At 36.6% G+C, this 22888-nt stretch overlaps 1 protein-coding gene across 1 annotated transcript in view; it reads left to right on the top strand.

The window, feature by feature from the left end:
• The window catches only part of LOC128364324 (centrosomal protein of 120 kDa), a 140218-nt gene extending 118862 nt beyond the window's left edge, over positions 1–21356 (top strand). The window contains 2 exon segments of the mRNA XM_053324865.1: positions 20954–21036; positions 21233–21356. Of these exon segments, the coding sequence (XP_053180840.1) occupies positions 20954–21036; positions 21233–21356 (207 nt within the window).
• The last annotated feature ends 1532 nt before the right edge of the window (positions 21357–22888 follow it).

Genomic DNA, 22888 nt, shown 5'->3' with positions numbered 1-22888 from the left:
CATACAAAAGGAAATGAATAGGATAATGAAAGAGAAAGAAGGAGAGATCCAGAGACAGAAGGAGGAGCTTGAAAGAAAACATGAAGAAGAAATGCAACTGAAGAAGAAAAAAATTGAACAAGAAAGAGCAGAGAAAGACAAAGCACTCAAGCAAAAGGAGGAATATATTAAGAAAGAGCAGGAGAGGAAGAAAATAGAAGAGGAAAAAAGAGCAGAGGAGCAAAGAGAGAAGAAAAAGCGAGAAGAAATTCAGCGACAACAGTGGGAACAAAAACGTTTATCTATAGAGAGACGTATTAAATCTGAATCAGAAAACAAGACAACTGTGGACACAAAGTTGATGCAGAACAGAGAAGAAATGCAAAAGAAACGAGACACTTGGGAAACGGAACAAATAGAAATGTGGGAGAAACAACATCAAGAAGATCAACGGAGAAAAGAGGAAGAGCAAACACGACTGAACAAGCTGAGAGAAGAATATGAGCGAGAAAGAAAGGAAGACGAACAAAGACGTCAAGAAGAAGACCGAATCAGAAGAGAACAGGAACAAAAAGAATGGAAAGAATTACAAGCCAACATTCAGATAAAAGTAGAGGAAATGAAAGAGAAACATGAAGAGGAGGCAAGAAAGCAGGCTGAAGACTTCAATGAATTCAAACAGAAATACACAACCGACTTTGAAGCTATTTCACAGAAGCACAACAAGGAAATGGAGGATATGAAGCAGAAGCACCAACAAAAACAGGATTTCATGATAAATCAGCTAACCAGGAACAAGGTATCGAAGAAGAACTTTGACAAATTGATGAAAAATCAAGAAGAAGAAATTAATAACTTGAGATTGAAACGTCCTACTCAACACAAAGAAATGGAAAACCTGAAGAAAGCGCATGAGGAAGAAATAAATCAATGGATAGAGGCGCATGTGAAGAAAGCCATAGAAGACAAGAATTGCAGCATTTTATAAGATACTACAAGACAACAGCAACAGCATTGTAGTTTAAAGATCATGGTAGCTCTTTGGTTTACATCATAAACAAGTGTGTCTGAGTATAGTGTGGTCCTATTAATCATCTACACTAAAAAAAAAATCTTTCTGCCAGAAAATAATTTTGTGCAAATACGTGATTCATAGAGTAAATACAGAAAACTTATACTTTGCTTTAATGGAAGTTTTTAAAATCTTGAATCTGTAACTTTTCCACATTATAATGTCTAACATTTACTGGAACTGTGTTATATATTTTGGTGAGTTGTGTCAATCTCTTGTCACAATCAGAGGCGTGGGAACGCCATACATGCTTTTGTCATAGGAACGATGGACTATTACAATTTTCTGTTTGTGGACCTTCGAAACGAAACAATAATAGCTGACTATGAAGACACTGTGCACTGTTGTAATCATAGACTATTTGTTACATAGCAAAGTAAAGAACTACTTAATCAGTTTAGCATGTTCTTAAAGGAACCCACAGGATATGTAGGCCTACTATGGATGTATGTTTGCTTATACTAGTACATATTTTGCTGTATTGTCTTATTTTTATGTAAAGCACTTTGAACTGCCTTTCTATGAGATGGTTCCATACAAATACACAAATACATGGTTGCAGCTCTGACAGAAAAGCATGACAAGAAAATGGAGGATATAAAGCAAAAGTAACAACTTTAAAAAAAGTTCATAATCATTTGAAACATAATGGACAAAACTGAATTGAATGGAAAGAGTATCAATGCTGTACCATGGGTTGTTTGTGGCATCATTGTTGTTAGGCTAGTGAGTGTCTTCAAGTTCATTTATAGTCTGTTGTGTATCTTTTAAAGTGATTCAATCGTATGTGTTGTAACTCATGACTATATAACTTATCTATAAATTATATTAATTATAATTTCTTATTATATTATGAAAGTAATGAATAGTTACTTTTATTGTGTGTGTGAAGACCTGACTTTCATTTGTTACTTTGTTATCTGAAGATTAAACCATTCTTTTCAAATTAGTATAAATAAAGAGAATACTACATGAACTTGGATGATTCTTTTTTAAACATATGCCCTATTAAGGTTATTAATTCAATGACCTGGAATTATTAAGTACATCCATAACAACAATATTTACACTGTATACTACCAGCACATTCTTTATCTGCCTACACAGAGACAATGAGGAAGTTTCCACAAACCTGCTGATACATTCTGAAGATAACAAACTTGTGCAGCTCAGCAAAATACGCTAAAGATTGTATGTGCAAGAATTTCAACAAAATAAACTGATTAGCTTTCAACATGTGTGCTAGAAAGTCAGGCTGGCTAGCTTGTCAATCCATTGCCATCTAGTGGTCAATTATGGGTTCTACAAGAGAGATTGACCTTTACGATAAAAAAAAAAAAATTGAAAATCTTTAAGAGTGAGATACAGAGATTTCATATCATACATTCATATCATACAGTTGTGTTTGCGAACGTGTGCTATCACTTCATCAGGAACTTGAAAGGCTAAGGAGCAGAAGGACGGACTGGAGATCATTCTAACCATCAAACAAATACAGAGGAAGAGAGAGTGTAGGGGTTTGTATGGGTGTTGTCAGGTCTTTAAGCAATTATTTGAAAGGAGACAATAGGAAGACTAAGTGCCATGAAAGATTTTTTTTTACCAGGCCAATAACATAAAAGTTATTAGGTTATTGGTTTAGGACTTTTATTACGTTATTGGCAAGTTATTACGTAACTGGCTTATTACATTAAAAAACAGGCGAAATTATTACGTTATTGGCCATTATTCCGTTTTCAGTCATTATTACGTTATTGGCTGCTACACTCACTATTACAACTCTATTATTATATGTAGGGCTTTGATTAAGGAAGTGGCACAAACTGCAGACTTTCAGTTTACACCTTAATATTTCTAATTATGTGTATGAAAGGTCATGAATACTTATTTTGTGCTATTCATAAATGTGGCCATCTCTACCACAGCTAACTAAGTGTGGAAGAACTGGTTTTCAGTTTTCAGTACACCTCTCAATCTGTGCTGCCACTGTTAAGACTTGTTTTTGGGAGCATTTAGGTATCATATTACATTATAATGGTTTACTGGGTTCATGTCACAGGGCATCTTTCTGTGGACGTGTTTTACCAGTTTCCTCATTTACTGTTAACACTGACTGTGCTCGTTGTTGCTTGCTTGTATCAAATGTTAAAAAAACAGAATAAGGTTTTGGTGTAGTTTAGGGTCAGGTTTGTTGTGGTTAAAGTTAGGCTAATAGGCTATGAAATGCATTAAATCAGTGAGTGTCATCATTAATTAACCCTGTCTATAATATAGAAGAATATACTTGGGTTTGTGCACGTCTGCAACATAACGAAAGACGACTGCTTTGATAAAAGCGGTACCTGAAATAATAAACTATGTACTAGGTCAAACCTTTGTCACTTTGAGCAGAATATTTGAAGAATTCATGGATGTTTATTAGCATCATCTCACCACAGTCACGTTTATACTTTTTGGTATCAGAAGATTTTAAAGTTAAGGTTTCACTGTTCCTCCTGAGTATCAAAAACACGCCTAAAACCAGTCAGCTGATCCATTGTTGTGGCTCTAGCAACACTGGTACATCTCTAAAGAGATCTAAAAACCTGTCTCAGACAATACTGACCATTCACAATTGATCTCAGATTTTTATCAATTTAGTAGAATAAATAATGGTAAGCTGTCAGTCTTATCAGTCATACCAGTCATTACTGTCATACCAGTACAGAGTCCCACCCCTCCCCGAAAGGTGTTTTATAGGTAAGCTGAGAAAGTAGTTTCATTCATGAGCTACGACACCATAAGGACTTCACCTGGTGAGTAAATTCAACAAATCCTTATGTACTTACATGCTTATATATTTATATTAAGAGAAACATTACAGTCTTAAATAGTTTACAAATATGGATGTGTAAACTTTTCAAATGTCCAGGTCTGACGATCAGATGGACCTGAATCACAGTTTGTAGTTATTAAAAGTAAGAACACTACACTGTTGATGTTGTTCGTTGCTCAAACAACTAAAAATAAATATGTTGTACATGGTTTTAATTGAGGTGTGAATAAAGAAATGATGGTGATGATGATGATGAACTATTTAATTGCAGCTTTAAATATATTGAGATTAAACAGAAAAACAGTACGGCTAACAGTGTACAAGTAATATGATGATGATGAATAATGGAATTTAATTCTGAGAAATAAATTCACACATTTGTTCATATTATATTAAAGTGTTAAAATCAAGTCTTAAAGATTAAATGTTACACTTGATGCTTACTCATGTTCATAAATGTACTTTTGATTTTTGGCAAGCAGAATATTACTAATTTTGTGTTGTAAAATTACACTAAGTTTTTTTTATTTTATTTGGATTGTCCAGCAAAATGACATACGGTGGTAACAGAGTAAAAAATACATAGTTGTACACCAGTATGTCAAAAATCCTCTATACCAGACCCATCCAATTTCTCAATAATGGCTCAAAAAATGGGAGGGCTACGATTTTTCTAATGTATTCTGCGTCCATGTCACGTGACTTTCAAGTTTTTGTCTGAGAAAACAAACAAACACATTTAAAGTGGCACATTTTAAGATGGTTTCAGCATTAAAATGCAATTTGATAACATTTCTAGAGACAAATATGCATTTTATTTTCATACTCGCTGTTCAGTGAATGTATGTGATGTTTGCATTTTGATGTAAATGCTTTTTGATGTAAGTCTGGGTTGTCATCCAACATCTGTATTTTGATATATATTAAAATTAGGAACCTTTTTTTGTGATGTAACAATGATCTCTCCTTTTGCTTGTTGTTTTGTTATGTTTGGTTAGAGTTATGAGTAAGAGGAAATAAGATAATCTCAGGCCCAACATGTTAAGACATACTAAAATGTCCAAAGAGTAAGAAGCCGTCGGTTGGGTTAGGATTAGGGTTAGGGTTGGACATTTAAATTAATAACATAGTTAGTTTTAAAGTTTTGACTTAATGCAGTTATTGATGCAGAACTTTGTCCAAAGTGACATCTGAAATATCAGGAATAACTGTGATTTGAAGAAAATACAAAAAGTATCCTAATTTACTGAATCACAGAAGTGTAACATCATTTTGCATTGTTTTTCTCTCAACAGACGCAATCTCTTTCCAGCTGTACTCTGATAGGACATTATGGCAAGACCATTATCTACAATATGTGGTGAGTCTAGTTACGGGTATTCAGAACAAAAATAGTATTTTAATTTCTTAATGCGGCCCCTGAAATGGTTGTGTTTGTGAGGGTGTGCTGTTTCAGGCACCAAGACATGAGTTTGAAGGTATACCAGATGCCAAAACACTGCACAACAGTTTATCAAACTCTGAGACAAAACACAAATTAACAACTGCACAAAATGAAGCATTGCGTTAGTTCATGCAGGACACGGAAGTAATACGCCCCAACGGAGAGCCACTGATTGAATCAGCATACCTTATCAGTCACACACCAATCACAGACATTCTCCCAACAAGGCGGTCCTTGAATATGACTCACTACACTGATCTTTCTGCACCAGCATCACTGCTCATGCTGCTGGAAAAGCTTTCTTCCACCACCCCAGCCTCCACCTTTCTGGTTCATGGTGCCATCATGGCTCAAGGGTCCCGTTGCAATTCATGTCTTCCTGCATTGCACTCGCTGTTTTAGCTCAGCGTGCTGCTGGCTAATCCGTGACACATGGGATGAACGTCTAAAGCGCTTCTGTGCAGTGTCTGATAGGGTGCTGTGGGCTAAATTAACAATTAACGTTTTTAATGTGAGTTTGCAAAGGCAACAGTCATCTATCTGGGTAAAATAGTGGTAGAGGGTGAGCTGTGCCCAGTTCAGGCCAAACTGGAGGCTGTTAAACAGATTCCTGTACTTAATACTAAAAAAGAATTTATGTGGTTCCTTGGTATGGCAGGCCACTGTCAAGGTTTATATTACACCTTAAAAAAGTTATTACAATATATTTTTCCAATATTTATTAATGATTGTTTTTGTTTTTCTACAGCATCTGAACTCAGGATTGTGATGTTTGGAAAGAATAAAAATGAAAAGACAACACTCAGTAACTTCATCACAGGTCGAGAGTCTAATCTGAATATTTCCAAGAAGGCTACTGACCATGGCAAGTGGAGGAGAATGCCTGTAACAGTAGTGAGAACACCAGACATCTTCAGTCTGTCTGTGGACAAAGTGACACACGAGATGAAGAAATGTGTGGTTCGTTGTCTTCCAGGACCAAATGTTCTGCTGCTGTTAGTGAGGCCGTCTGACTTCACTGAAGAGGACAGAAAGAGGATGAAGTCCATCCTGGGTTTGTTTGGTCCAGATGCTTTTGAATACTCAATGGTCATCACAACACAAAATGATGAGAATTTTAATTCCTCAGTGAATCAGCTCATCCAAGACTGCAGTCAAAGGCAGCACAGTGTCAACCTTGATGAAGAAGATATTCTTGACCATGATCCTCAAGTACTGATGGACAAAATGGAGAAGATAGTTAGTGACAACAGGGGCAGGCATCTCAATTTTACTGAAAGGGATGATCTCATGTGCAATGAGACAGAGGAACATACACAACCAAAACCAGCACCCAAACCTTCTCTGAACCTGGTACTGTGTGGGAGATTTGGAGCTGGAAAGACTTCAGTTGCTAAAGCCATTCTAGGAGAGAGAAAGTTTAGTCACTCTGACAACTCAGAGTGTGTTAAACATCAGGGAGAGGTGTGTGGACGTCAGGTTTCTCTGGTGGAGCTGCCTGCATTGTATGGAGAACCTCAGGAGGCAGTGATGAAGGAATCATTCAGGGGTATCTCCCTCTTTGATCCTGAGGGTGTCCATGCCTTCATCCTGGTCCTACCTATGGGTCCCCACACTGATGAAGACAAAGGAGAGTTAAAGACCATCCAGAACATATTCAGCTCTCGAGTCGATGACTTCATCATGATTCTGTTCACTGTGGAGTCAGATCCTACAGCTCCAGCTGTTGTTGACTTTATAAGAAAGGACAGAGACATCCAGGAGCTCTGTCAGAGCTGTGGAGGAAGATATGTTGTTTTCAACATTAAGAACAAGCAGCAGATCTGTGAGATGTTGGATACTGTGGAGACGATGAGAGCTGTGGTGCCCAGGGGCTTCACAAAAGACATGATGGCCAAGCCTCGGACGAAAAAGGCTCCAATACATGTGCCATTCCAAAAAGTGGAGGTAATACAGAAATCAAAACCAGACCGTCTCAGGGTGGTGCTGATTGGGAAGACTGGCACCGGGAAGAGCGCCACTGCAAACACCATATTGGGAGAAGATTGCTTTTATTCTAAAGCCTGCATGAAGTCTGTGACACAGCTTTGCAAAAAAGGAGAAGCAGAGATTGATGGCCAACCTGTTGCTGTTGTCGACACTCCCGGCTTGTTTGACACAACTCTGTCCAATGAGGAAGTTCAAAAGGAGCTTGTGAAATGCATCAGCATGTTGGCTCCTGGACCTCATGTGTTCTTACTGGTGCTGCAGATCGGTCGATTTACACAAGAGGAAAAAGAAACCGTGGAGCTGATCAAGAAGTTTTTTGGAAAGAAGTCACAAAATTTCATCATCATCATATTCACCAGAGGAGATGATCTCGAAAACCAAACCATTGAGAGTTACATAGAACACGACAGCGAAGACTTTGTCAAACAACTGATGATGGAATGTGGAGGAAGATGCCAGGTCTTCAATAACAGGGATAAAAAGAATCGTGATCAAGTCAAGCAGCTGCTGACCAAGGTGGAGTCACTGGTGAGGAAAAATGGTGGAGACTACTATACCTCAAAGATGTTCCAAGAAGCTGAGGCAGCCATACAAAAGGAAATGAATAGGATACTGAAAGAGAAAGAAGGAGAGATCCAGAGACAGAAGAGGGACCTTGAAAGAAAACATGAAGAAGAAATGCAACTGAAGAAGAAAAAAATTGAACAAGAAAGAGCAGAGAAAGACAAAGCACTCAAGCAAAAGGAGGAACACATTAAGAAAGAGCAGGAGAAGAAGAAAATAGAAGAGGAAAAAAGAGAAAAGGAGCAAAGAGAGAAGAAAAAGCAAGAAGAAATTCAGCGACAACAATGGGAAAAAAAACGTTTATCTGTAGAGAGACGTATTAAATCTGACTCAGAAAACAAGACAACTGTGGACACAAAGTTGATGCAGAACAGAGAAGACATAAAAAAGGAACGAGAGGCTTGGGAAAAGAAACAAAAAGAAATGTGGGAGAAACGAAATCAAGAAGATCAACGGAGAAAAGAGGAAGACCAAACACGACTGAACAAGCTGAGAGAAGAATATGAGCGAGAAAGAAAGGAAGATGGACAAAGACGTAAAGAAGACGACCGAATCAGAAGAGAACAGGAACAAAAAGAATGGAAAGAATTACAAGCCAACATTCAGATAAAAGTAGAGGAAATGAAAGAGAAACATGAAGAGGAGGCAAGAAAGCAGGCTGAAGACTTCAATGAATTCAAACAGAAATACACAACCGACTTTGAAGCTATTTCACAGAAGCACAACAAGGAAATGGAGGATATGAAGCAGAAGCATAAACAAAACCAGGATTTCATGATAAGTCAGCTGACTACGAACAAGGCATTGAAGAAGAACTTTGACAAATTGATGAAAAGTCAAGAAGAAGAAATGAGAAACTTGAGATTGAAACGTCCTGCTCAACACAAAGAAATCGAAAACCTGAAGAAAGCGCATGAGGAAGAAATAAATCACTGGACACAGGAACATGTGAAGAAAGCCATAGAAGACAAGAATTGCAGCATCTTATAAGATACTGCAAGACAACAGCAACGATCATGGTAGCTCTTTGGTTTACATCATAAACAAGTGTGTCTGAGTATAGTGTGGTCCTATTAATCATCTACACTAAAAAAAAATCTTTCTGCCAGAAAATAATTTTGTGCAAATACGTGATTCTTAGAGTAAATACAGAAAACTTATACTTTGCTTTAATGGAAGTTTTTCAAATCTAGAATCTGTAACCTTTCCACATTATAATGTCTAAAATTAGCAGAACTGTGTTAAATATTTGTTGGGGTGTGTCAATCATGGGGTTTCATAGAATAGCTGACTATCAATACTAGTTGACACTGTGTAGTGTTGGAGAGTAATCTTAGACTTGCTAAAGTAAAGAACTACTTATTCAGTTTCTCATTTTCTTGAAGGAACTCACATAATATGCAGCTATGTATGTATGTTTGCCTATATAAGCACATGTTTTGCTGTATTATCTCATTATGTAAAACACTTTGAACTGGGTTTTTTTTATACACAGAATGTCAGTACTTTAATATTCTCAGTGTGGGTTTATTTTGTATGAACTATCTTCTGTTACAAATTACTTCTCAAATATCCAAACAAATCCTACAAGTGCTCTTCATTGTTTGTATATGCTCTCACAAAACCACATTAAAGATGTGAAAAAAGTCAAACTCAACGGTCCAGTAGAATCTTTTCCAAGCCCTCGACCACATCTCACAGTTTCCATCAGAAAATGGTATTGTCGTCATGAGTAAGTGACATTTATTATTATTAGTTATATTTCATTTGAAAGACATATGGGTGGTGAAAATGGTTGTTGGGTCTACAAATGAACAACTACATGTTTTGATTGTGCCATATCCTAAGAAAAGAGTAATCATAAAGGAATACATTGATTATTAAAGAACACAATAATTTTGACTGGTTTTTGCCCTTCATGAATGTTTATTCTTGTCAAAGCTTGTCCTATTCTTGAGCAAATAGGAGACTGGGTCACCCCCAAAGAAAGAATGATTTTAAGTTAAGAAAAGACCTGCTGTTGCATGTCTTTGTAGATCTACAGTAGTGGATCTAGTGGATCCCCACCAACTCAGGTTTGATTAACAAAAGAGCCATAAAAACCCTCATCATTCATCTAAAATATATTTCTTTTCATGATCAACCACTCATCTTTTTACCTGCACCAGGAGCAACTCAGTGTTCAAAAGTCACCCTGATCATATTGTGGTTTTGAGTATTAAGTACATCTTACTAGTCAGTATCAAGTGTAATGTACTTTATTCTCAACTTATCATCCCTGAAAATATTAAGTACATTTTTTTCACAGACAGAAACATCACTGTTATGACATTATTATGTAAATCTTATCATCAAGAGAGTAGATTTTATTATACTTTTTTATTTTAAATGACATAGTTGTATAAAATTATATTACTCATTATACTAATATTTTTATACACCACAAATCATACAACTACAATACAAACCAATACAATGCAATAAAACTATTTATTGTGTCCACAGTAAACATGAATTAATCTCCATTCAAATGAATTAGCTCGGTTAACTAGCAAAACAGACAGACAGGAATTAGCCAATCACTAACAAGTAGCTCAGTTTCTGCCCAGCAACAGGTTGCTAAGGTCAGCTAAGGCCGTATGGTTGCTAAGGTCAGCTAAGGCCCTACGGTTGCTACGGCGATGTGAGAATCTGCTTGGAAAAAAATCTCAAAATGTCCCCAGAATTTGGCTTCTGACAAGGTCCCGAACAATTGCAAACTGTGAGAAAACCGTAACTCCTGTCCAAAACCCGAAAACACCGTGAGAGACACAGAAGCCGGCAGATTCTGACAGTGTTTATTTTATTCAGATATTCCTTAAAATGAGCGAGTAAGCTCAGTGTGAAGACAGAGTGAGATTCTTTTGAAAAAGAAAGACGATTACATTAGAGTCAGTGGGGAGTGAGACAGGTATTGCTGCTGATCTCAGCCCCCCGTTTAAATTTTGTGCAGACCCCGCCTGTCAAAGTCACATTTTATGAATCCCAACACCTATGTCTACATTTTGACATAAAATTATTTGTCTCCTTTTCACGGTTTGGCCGTGAGCTCGAGTTAAAAATAAAAATTAAGGTTATTTTTTACTGGTTCTCGCACTTAAGCTCAAGCACTTATTTCATTATGAATGGTAATAAAGAGTTACGTGAATGAAGGTAAACTGTCTGTCTTTGTCCAGTCTAGGTAATGAATTAATTTCCTTAAATTTGTGAGTAAGTCTTTATCAACCTTTACACTGTGTGCCACCAGCTCATTCTTTAAATGCCTACACAGGGCAGACAATGAGGAAGTCTCCACAAATCTGCTGATATAGTCTGGAGATAAACTTTTGCACATCAGTTTTCATAATAACTTCTTTATCTTCACCATCGTTACACGCTGCAGTGGCTTTTGTAGTTTCACTTTTTTTTCTGAACTAAACTGTGCAGATGAATGGGTTCAAAGTGCAGACTCTCAGCTTTAATTTAAGGGTATTCAAACATCCACATTGGACAAAGTGTTTAGGAATTACAGCTCTTTAATATGTACCAACCTCTTTTTGAAGGATATTATTTAGTTTGTCTAATTACATTTGAGCCCCTTAAACAAGTGGACTGTGTATAAAAATGCTTGCAAATCCTAATATTCTTAAACCATATTTTGTCCAACCCCTTGAATTAAAGCTGAAAGTCTGCACTTCAATCACATCTTGATTGTTGTGGTGGTGTACAGAGCCAAAGTTACGAAAACTGTGTTACTGTCCAAATATGTAGGGACCTAACTGTGATATTAGCAGACACAAGATAATGAAGTCTGACTGGCTGTTGTCTAAAATGGCAGTCCTGCTCCTGTCCTAATGGGAACAACATAATATCTTATCAGCTTAATTTAACCATCATAATATCTACATTGGCCTGCTTTGAATGTTGAGAGATGATGTTATCAAAATAATAAAATATAAGGAAGTTAAATTTTTACTATTGTTACCTGTTGACCAACTTTGCTGACTAACCTGTTATAAGAGGAAGAAATACACAATGCTGCTGGGACACTAAAATACTCCCATAGAAAACCAACCATTTGGCCTCATTCACTAATATGAGTGTAGAACTGTTCTTATTTTGCACACAATGTAAGTGTGCATGCAAAATTACCATCAGATTCATGACACATGCACACTGGCCAATTTTGTTCTTACCACCAAGCTTTGGTTAGTGAATCAGAATCATTCTAAACTGGCCCACTATCAGTAATTAGCACACAACGATGTCCCCATCTCACAATATAAGCAGGGTTTTTCCTGTATTGAGTGTTTTAAGGTGGTTGCCCAATCAAAATCAGGATCTCCACAGATCCTTAAAAAAAACTTAAAATGTCCTAAAATTCTACTGACTTAGATCAAAAGTTTGATTGTGGAAGTGTAATAAATGTAAACCATTAAGCCTAAACACAGCACAAGTGATAGGCTCCATCACTTGGAGTTCATGCAGCCAAATTGAAATTGTGTTCTTTGACAAGTTTATGCAGAGAGAAACTGATGAACACAGGTATCAACAACCAACTATTGGTATTAGAAGATATTTTTCTTATATATGACGATTGGCTTAGGACAACAAATACTGGGCTTTGCAAAAGCCAGAAGAAGGCATTTACAAATTATTTTAAAATTATGAGGCACCACCTCCACCTGATTTTGGGCCAGGAAAACCCCTGATAAGGAAAGCAGTGCAGACAGCTGTCAGAGGGCATGTAAACCTTGGGCACGGATTATGAAATGGTTTACAAAATCATGCATTAGGATTTTGAATTTTGAGTGCATGGTTTAGAAATCAGTGCACACAATTTACAAATTAATGCTGATTTTTTTTATTTGAGACCTTTACGATGGGAACTGATCCTTATTAGTGGATTAACAAAAATAAGATATATCTTGCACAATTGATTAACTACTCTACTTCTTTTTCTGTTTTTAAAAGTGTCCAGTCTAGGTAATGAATTAATTTCCTTAAATTTGTGAGTAAGTCTTTATCAACCATATTTACACTGTGTGCCACCAGCTCATTCTTTAAATGCCTACACAGGGCAGACAATGAGGACGTCTCCACAAATCTGCTGATATAGTCTGGAGATAAACTTTTGTTCATCAGTTTTCATAATAACTTCTTTATCTTCAGCATCGTTACACGCTGAAGTGGCTTTTGTAGTTTCACTTTTTTTTCTGAACTAAACTGTGCAGATGAATGGGTTCAAAGTGCAGACTCTCAGCTTTAATTTAAGGGTATTCAAACATCCACATTGGACAAAGTGTTTAGGAATTACAGCTCTTTAATATGTACCAACCTCTTTTTGAAGGATATTATTTAGTTTGTCTAATTACATTTGAGCCCCTTAAACAAGTGGACTGTGTATAAAAATGCTTGCAAATCCTAATATTCTTAAACCATATTTTGTCCAACCCCTTGAATTAAAGCTGAAAGTCTGCACTTTCAATCACATCTTGATTGTTGTGGTGGTGTACAGAGCCAAAGTTACGAAAACTGTGTTACTGTCCAAATATGTAGGGACCTAACTGTGATATTAGCAGACACAAGATAATGAAGTCTGACTGGCTGATGTCTAAAATGGCAGTCCTGCTCCTGTCCTAATGGGAACAACATAATATCTTATCAGCTTAATTTAACCATCATAATATCTACATTGGCCTGCTTTGAATGTTGAGAGATGATGTTATCAAAATAATAAAATTTAAGGAAGTTAAAGTTTTACTATTGTTACCTGTTGACCAACTTTGCTGACTAACCTGTTATAAGAGGAAGAAATACACAATGCTGCAGGGACACTAAAATACTCCCATAGAAAACCAACCATTTGGCCTCATTCACTAATATGAGTGTAGGAATGTTCTTATTTTGCACAAAATGAAAGTGTGCATGCAAAATTACCATCAGATTCATGACACATGCACACTGGCCAATTTTGTTCTTACTACCAAGCTTTGGTTAGTGAATCAGAATCAGTCTAAACTGGCCCACTATCAGTAATTAGTATACAACAATGCCCCATCTCCCAATATAAGCAGGGTTTTTCCTGCATTGAGTTTTTTAAGGTGGTTGCCCAATCAAAATCAGGATCTCCACAGATCCTTAAAAAACCTTAAAATGTCCTAAAAGTCTACTGACTTCAATCAAAAGTTTGATTGTGGAAGTGTAATAAATGTAAACCATTAAGCCTAAACACAGCACAAGTGATAGGCTCCATCACTTGGAGTTCATGCAGCCAAATTGAAATTGTGTTCCTTGACAAGTTTACACAGAGAGAAACTGATGAACACAGGTATCAACAACCAACTGTTGGTATTAGAAGATATTTTTCTTATATATGACGATTGGCTTAGGACTTCAACAACTGGGCTTTGCAAAAGCCAGAAAAAGACATTAACAAATTATTTTAAAATTATGAGGCACCACCCCCACCTGATTTTGGGCCAGGAAAACCCCTGATAAGGAAAGCAGTGCAGAGAGCTGTCAGAGGGCAGGTAAACCTTGTGCACAGATTATGAAATGGTTTACAGAATCGTGCATATGGATTGTGAATTTAGGAAATTAATTAATTACTTGACAGTTTTAAAAACATAAAAAGAAGTTGAGTGATTAAGTCTTTATCAACCATATTTACACCGTGGTGCCACCAGCTCATTCTTTAAATGCCTTCACAGGGCAGACAATGAGGACGTCTCCACAAATCTGCTGATATAGTCTGGAGATAAACTTTTGTTCATCAGTTTTCATAATAACTTCTTTATCTTCAACATCGTTACACGCTGAAGTGGCTTTTGTAGTTTCACTTTTTTTTCTGAACTAAACTATGCAGATGAATGGTATCCTCCTGACTGGAGTATGATTCTGGAGTTTAGATGTTACAACCAACATAGTTTATAGCTAAACTGCATGTTACCATTCAATAAATAGAAATTCTAATCTCAATGCTCTCAGGAAGGTAGTTTAGTATGTACAGTTAGGTCCATAAATATTTGGAGATTTTGTGCAGACCCCGCCTGTCAAAGTGACCTTTTATGAATCCCAACACCTATGTCTACATTTTGACAAAAAATTATTTGTCTCATTTTCACGGTTTGCTCGAGTTAAAAATAAAAATTAAGGTTATTTCTTACTGGTTCTCGCACTCAAGCGAACTGACGCTTCTGCTCATCTGCTGCCACTGAACTACTCCATCAGAGAAGTTTGGGTTAAAGACTGGAAGCTGCACTTAGGTTGAAAATAATTAAAATCACACTCTCCTCCCTGCTAAAAGGATGTCATTGCTTAACTTGGAGAGGGCCGTTTCTGTGCTATGTAATGCTCTAAAACCTTGACTATAGTAAGATAAAGTGTGCTAGGGAAGGAGGGAAAAAAACTCATGGCAAGAGACAGAGGTTTCTGCTGTTTTTTTGCTGAACTCTACGTAGTTAGGTGACTTTGCTGTCACTTAACTAAAAACTATGTTCATTACCATTGTTTATTTCATTATGAATGGTAATAAAGAGTTACGTGATGCATGTGACTTGACATTATTTGCATATTTTTCCAAATTTAAGATTTAAATTTTGAATCAGAATGAATGAAGATAAACTGTCTGTCTTTGGAAATGTTTTAACAATGTTTTTGTCCACTGTAGGTAATGAATTAATTTCCTTACATTTGTGAATAAGTCTTTATCAACCATATTTACACTGCGTGCCACCAGCTCATTTTTTAAATGCCTTCACAGGGCAGACAATTAGTCTCCACAAATCTGCTGATATAGTCTGGAGATAAACTTTTTTCACATCAGTTTTCATGATAACGTCTTTATCTTCAACATCGTTACACGCTGCAGTGGCTTTTGTAGTTTCACTTTTTTTTTCAATTCAAATCTCAATGCTTTTCTAAAAGAGACTCTCAGTAAGGTAGTATAGTACAGTTAGGCCCATAAATATTTGGAGACTGACATAAGTTAAGGTTATTTTACCTGTTTACCAAAACATATTCAACTTATAATGAATTTGGGTTTAAGTGCAGACTCTCAGCTTTAATTTGAGGGTATTCAAACATCCTGATTGCTTTACTGATTGTATTTGAGTTGGTTGAGATGGTTTACAGAATCATGCATATGGATTGTGAATTTAGGAAATTAATTAATTACTTGACAGTTTTAAAAACACAAAAAGAAGTTGAGTGGTTGAGTAAGTCTTTATCAACCATATTTACACTGTGTGCCACCAGCTCATTCTTTAAATGCCTACATAGGGCAGACAATGAGGACGTCTCCACAAATCTGCTGATATAGTCTGGAGATAAACTTTTGCACATCAGTTTTCATAATAACTTCTTTATCTTCAACACCCTTACACCTTGCAGTGGCCAGTTTTACCAGTTCAGTTTATCAGTCTCCTCTGGGTCTTGTATGAACATGCAGTCCAAAGTCCAAAATTAGTCATCCATAATGTCAATAGTTTCTAAGAGAGGAACAGGATTAATTGTAATGTTAGTTCCAGTACTAACTATACACACACAGTGTGTGGTTCCTTTAAATTCAGTTTGTCGACTGAAGCTGATCAATGAATGATTAAAAATATTATCTAAACAGTTGAATCATGGCACAGCCATGCCCACTGTAATCATGATCAAGATGTGAAAAAAATGTCAAAATCAAAAGTCTGCTTTTCTAAGCCCTCAACCACGTCAAACTTTCCTTCATAAAATGTAGCTGGCTTAGTTGTCTTGACCCAGTGATTTCAATTGGGTCTAAAAATTAATGACAAAACAAAAACAAATGTATTTTGTCCTTCTTTCTTCAGTCCAGACAGTTCTGGGTCTGAAGAAAGAAGGACATACACATGTAAGACCTTGCTTACTAAAGGAAACTGTATCATTTTGATTGGTGGAAGACAAAAATATTATTTTTGTCCTTTGAGAATGCTTATTTTTGTCAGAAACTGACAATTACACAACTGGGTGATGTGGCCTAAAAAAAGGAATGATTTTAAGCTAAGGAAGAATGATAAAAGAACAGATCTAATAGATCTGCATTAAGTCTTGGTTTGATTAAGCAAAGACCCACAAAAACTTCAATCATTCATCAAAAATGTTTTTCTTTTCATGATCAACCACTTCATATTTTAACCTATTTCTTGGATGATATTAGTCACTGAGAGGTGGAGAGTCTGTTGTCTTTCATCAATACACACATTTGAATTTAAATAAATTTGGTGTCATTCTCCATCATGTCACATATGGGACTCAAAACCCTAGGGCATCAGTTAGCCCTCTTGTTGTCCTTGAGTCCATTTTATCCTAAAAGGACAGCAGGCATTAACTCAAAAATTAGGTTTAATGTAAATCAAATGGGGCCTATCAACCATAAAAGGGGTTAAAACATTTTCATTCATACTTTCAATTACATGATAGGAGATGCACACAGAGAGACACACTGAAAAGTTCACTTTTCAGCTAACCCTAACCCTGAAAGATTAAAGTAGAGACGGATCAAGATGAGGGACAAGACAACTCAAACCAACTGACTCACACTACAGCACAGCTCCAACTCTTGTGTTTCTCTCACACCAAAGTAAAGACAAAACATTGTCTCCACTCACAGTTGAATTTTAATTATATTAACTTTCATATAATACTCCTTATATAGGTACCTTTAAATCAGCCTAAAGCCTTAAATCATGAGTCAGTCAGTCAACCAAGGCTGCTCCATTCCTGAGAAAAGCCCTGCCTCCTAGCTCACAAAACCAGTTGTCTAAGGTCAGTAATGATCAGTTTGTGGCCGTTACTCTTGATGATACTGCACAAACCCTGAAGAAAAACTGTCAAGAATTTGAATCTGGTGAGTACAATTAACAGAACAAATTTAAATAGAATCTGTGTTACATTTATGTTATGATAAAAGGAAGCTATACTGTTGATTCACACATTGCATGCTAGGACAAAATAAATAATAATACATTCACTTAAACCACAATTACAGATAAGCAACAGAGATAACCTTGAGTATGGCATGTTCTACTATATGAAAAGGAAATAAATGACAGCTGAAATACTGACATGAATTATGAGAATAAAATCCAAGTATGTTATCAGTTTAAACCTGATAACAGGCTCCATATTTATTTTTTATCTATTATGTTATTTAGCTTATCTTACTTTGATGGTTCTTTTATTTTATCTTTTGCTTGTACAGCACTTTGGTCAACCAAGGTTGTTTTAAATGTGCTATAGAAATAAACTTTGACTTGACCATGTTCAAAATGGCGCTCAACCTTTTTCTAAAACAAGAAAGTATAGTAAAACATGTCAAGTTTGTTTAATTTCAAATTAATTGCTTAAAAATATATTGAAGGCTCTTATGATAATATTTTATTTATCTGCAAGTATTATACTGAACTTGTGCTAGACTGGAGCCACTTAGGTAGAACTTTGTGTATTAAAGATTAAACTTCAGATGTCCGTGTTACAGCTTCCTCAGTGATGTATCACCTTCTCTTTACAGTGAATATGAATTGTTAATATCAGGAAGAAAGTACTGGGTAATACCTTTGTGGACTGCTTGTGTTCAGTGATCCTTAATACCTTTAAGTATAGTTCTGTTAAATCATTGTGATAAGAGAGTTGTGTAACTCATATATTTTGTAGCAATCCATTCTCTGTTATTTGGTGATAACAGATTTGGTGTCTTTACTGGACCTTTGTTGTTGTTGTTTTGTTTGCTTATCAATCATCATGGACACAGAATTTTGAAAAGCTAAACCCATTTAAATAAAGCACCCTATTCAATATATGACATGACCTGACAATTAGCAGGCAATAATGAGAAGCATGCCAAGGAGTACAACATGTCACCTGGCAATTTATTTGGGGGGGGCAAAGAACAACCAGGACATTGTGTATGGAAAATACTAATATTAATTAGTGTTTCAGTTGAATTAACCTTGATTCTCCTAAAATCAGACACCTAGAGCTGCTCCAGCTGAACTGCAGCAAAGGATAATTATGGATCCATCAGTGACTGCTACATTCTGTAAGTCCACCAAGATGTATAAAGACTCAAAGTGTATTCTATGATTTCTTTTAAAAGGTGAAGAAGGAACCTTTTACTACACATTAATAATTAATTAATCATTAATAATATGAATGACTGAAATGAATGAAGAGATGATACTGACAATGTTCTCCATGCTCTTGTATAAATTTGTAACCCTTTTGCCTTTGCTGTTTTATAGCATCTGATCTCAGGATTGTGATCATTGGAAAGAATCAAAAAAAAAAGGCAATACTTGACAACATCATTAGTGGCAAAAATTACTCAAAGAAAATAAAAACAATAGTAGTGAAAACGGACGTCTTCAGTGTGTCTACGGGACAAGTGAGACACACAATGAAGAACTGTGTCGCTCTTTGCCCCCCTGGACCAAACGTTCTGCTGCTGTTAGTGACGTCTTATAATTTTACTGAGGAGGACAGAATAACACTAAAGTTCATCCTGAGTATCTTTGGTGAAGATGCTTTTAAATACTCCATGGTCATAATGAAACATAATGACGAAGGAAAGAATTCAGCAGTGGCTCAAATGATCAGAGACTGCGGAGAAAGACAGCACAGAATCAACTTTGACAAACCAGATCTTCCTGATTTGAACATGCTGATTGAAAAGATGGAGGACATTGTGAGACACAACAAGAGAAACCATCTAAACTGCACTGAGGAGGGTGAAGACAACAACAGGGAACCTAATTGTCCAAAACCACCTCTAAACTTAGTATTGTGTGGGAACTTTGGGGCTGAGAAGGCTTCAGTTGCTAACGCCATTCTGGGACAAAGAAAGTTTGGTACCGGCTCATCAGAGTGTGTTAAACATCAGGGAGAGGTGTGTGGACGTCAGGTTTCTCTGGTGGAGCTGCCTGCCTTGTATGGAAAACCTCAGGAGGCAGTGATGAAGGAATCATTCAGGTCTATCTCCCTCTTTGATCCTGAGGGTGTCCATGCCTTCATCCTGGTCCTACCTGTGGGTCCCCTCATTGATGAAGACATCAGGGAGTTAAAGACCATCCAGAACACGTTCAACTCTCTAGTCAATGACTTCATCATGATTCTGTTCCCTGTGGAGTCAGATCCCACAGCTCTAGCTGTTGATGACTTTCTAAGAAAGGACAGAGACATCCAGGAGCTCTGTCAGAGCTGTGGAGGACGATATGTTGTTCTCAACATCGAGAACAAGCAGCAGATCTCTGAGATGTTGGATACTGTGGAGAAGATGAGAGTTGTGGCGTCCAGAGGCTTCACAAAAAACATGATGGCCAAGCCTCGGACGAAAAACGTTCCAATACCTGTGGAGGTAATACAAAAATCAAAACCAGAGCATCTCAGGATGGTGCTGATTGGAAAGACTGGCAGCGGAAAGAGTGCCACTGGAAACACCATTTTGGGAGAAGATTGCTTTTATTCTAAAGCCTGCATGAAGTCCATGACCAGGCTTTGCGAAAAAGCAGAGGGAGAGATCGATGGCCAACCTGTTGTTGTTGTCGACACTCCCGGCTTGTTTGACACGACTCTGTCCAATGAGGAAGTTCAAAACGAGCTTGTGAAATGTATCAGCATGTTGGCTCCTGGACCTCATGTGTTCTTACTGGTGCTGCAGATCGGTCGATTTACACAAGAGGAAAAAGAAACCGTGGAGCTGATCAAGATGTTTTTTGGAAAGGAGTCAAAAAATTTCATCATCATCATATTCACCAGAGGAGATAATCTTGAAAACCAAACCATTGAGAGTTACATAGAAGAAGACAGCGAAGACTTTGTCAAACAACTGATGATGGAATGTGGAGGAAGATGCCAGGTCTTCAATAACAAGGATAAAAAGAATCGTGATCAAGTCAAGCAGCTGCTGACCAAGGTGGAGTCACTGGTGAGGAAAAATGGTGGAGACTACTATACCTCAAAGATGTTCCAAGAAGCTGAGGCAGCCATACAAAAGGAAATGAAAAGGATACTGGAGGAGAAAGAAGGGGAGATCCAGAGACAGAAGGAGGAGTTGAAAAGAGAATATGAAGAAGAAATGCAAATGAAGATGAAAAAAATTGAACAAGAAAGAGCAGAGAAAGACAAAGCACTCAAGCAAAAGGAGGAACACATTAAGAAAGAGCAGGAGAGGAAGAAAAAAGAAGAGGAAAAAAGAGTAGAGGAGCAAAGAGAGAGAAAAAGGCAAGAAGAAATTGAGCGACAACAGTGGCAACAAAAACGTTTATCTGTAGAGAGACGTATTGAATCTGAATCACAAAACAAGACAACTGTAGATGAAAAATTGATGCAGAACAGAGAAGAACTACGAAAGGAACAAGAGGCTTGGGAAAAGAAACAAAAAGAAATGTGGGAGAAACGAAATCAAGAAGATCAACGGAGAAAAGAGGAAGAGCAAACACGACTTAACAAGCTAGACCAAGAATGTCAGCAAGTAAGAAAGGAAGATGAACAAAGACGTAAAAAAGACAAAATCAGAAGAGAACAGGAACAAAAAGAACTGAAAGAATTACAAGACAAATTTGAGACAAAAGTAGAGGTAATGAAGAAGAAACATGAAAAAGAGGCAAGACAACAGGCTCAAGATTTAAATGAATTCAAACAGAAATACACGACCGACTTTGAAGATCTGTTGGAGAAGCACAACGAAGAAATGGAGGATATGAAGCAGAAGCACCAACAAAACCAGGATTTCATGATAAATCAGCTGACTATGAACAAGGCATTGAAGAAGGACTATGACAAATTGATGAAAAATCAAGAAGAAGAAATTAATAACTTGAGATTGAAACGTCCTACTCAACACAAAGAAATGGAAAACCTGAAGAGAGCGCACGAGGAAGAAATAAATCACTGGATACAGGCGCATGTGAAGAAAGCCACAAAAGACAAGGCTTGCAGCATTTTATAAGTATTCTCTGACTCCAGCGACATTGTAGTTTAAAGATCATGGTAGCTCTTTGATTTACATCATAAACAACTGTGTATGAGTATAGTGTAGTCCTATTAATCATCTACACTAAAAAAAACTTTGCTTTAAAGGAATTAGTTAAAATCTAGAATCTGTAACTTTCCACATTATAATGTCTAACATTTACTGGAACTGTGTTATATATTTTAGTGAGTTGTGTCAATCAGTTGTCACAATCAGAGGCTTGGGAACCCCATACATGCTTTTGTCATAGGAAGGATGGACTATTACAATTTTCTGTTTGTGGACCTTCGAAACAAAACAATAATAGCTGACTATGAAGACTACTAGTTGACACTGTGCACTGTTGTAATCATAGACTATTAAAGTAAGCAAAGTAAAGAACTACTTAATCACTTTAGCATGTTCTTAAAGGAACCCACAGGATATGTAGGCCTACTATGGATGTATGTTTGCTTATACTAGTACATATTTTGCTGTATTGTCTTATTTTTATGTAAAGCACTTTGAACTGCCTTTCTATGAGATGGTTCCATACAAATACACAAATACATGGTTGCAGCTCTGACAGTAAAGCATGACAAGAAAATGGAGGATATAAAGCAAAAGTAACAACTTTAAAACAAGTTCATAATCATTTGAAACATAATGGACAAAACTGAATTGAATGGAAAGAGTATCAATGCTGTATCATGGGTTGTTTGTGGCATCATTGTTGTTAGGCTAGTGAGTGTCTTCAAGTTCATTTATAGTCTGTTGTGTATCTTTTAAAGTGATTCAATCGTATGTGTTGTAACTCATGACTATATCGCTTATCTATAAATTATATTAATCATAATTTCTTATTATATTATGAAAGTAATGAATAGTCACTTTTATTGTGTGTGTGAAGACCTGACTTTCATTTGTTACTTTGTTATCTGAAGATTAAACCATTGTTTTCAAATGAGTATAAATAAAGAGAATACTACATGACCGTGGAGGATTCTTTTTTAAACATATGCCCTCTTAAGGTTA

Source organism: Scomber japonicus, chromosome 9, assembly GCF_027409825.1.
Source record: "Scomber japonicus isolate fScoJap1 chromosome 9, fScoJap1.pri, whole genome shotgun sequence".
Classification (NCBI taxonomy): Eukaryota; Metazoa; Chordata; class Actinopteri; order Scombriformes; family Scombridae; genus Scomber; species Scomber japonicus.
This window is presented reverse-complemented; position numbering and strand designations above follow the sequence as displayed.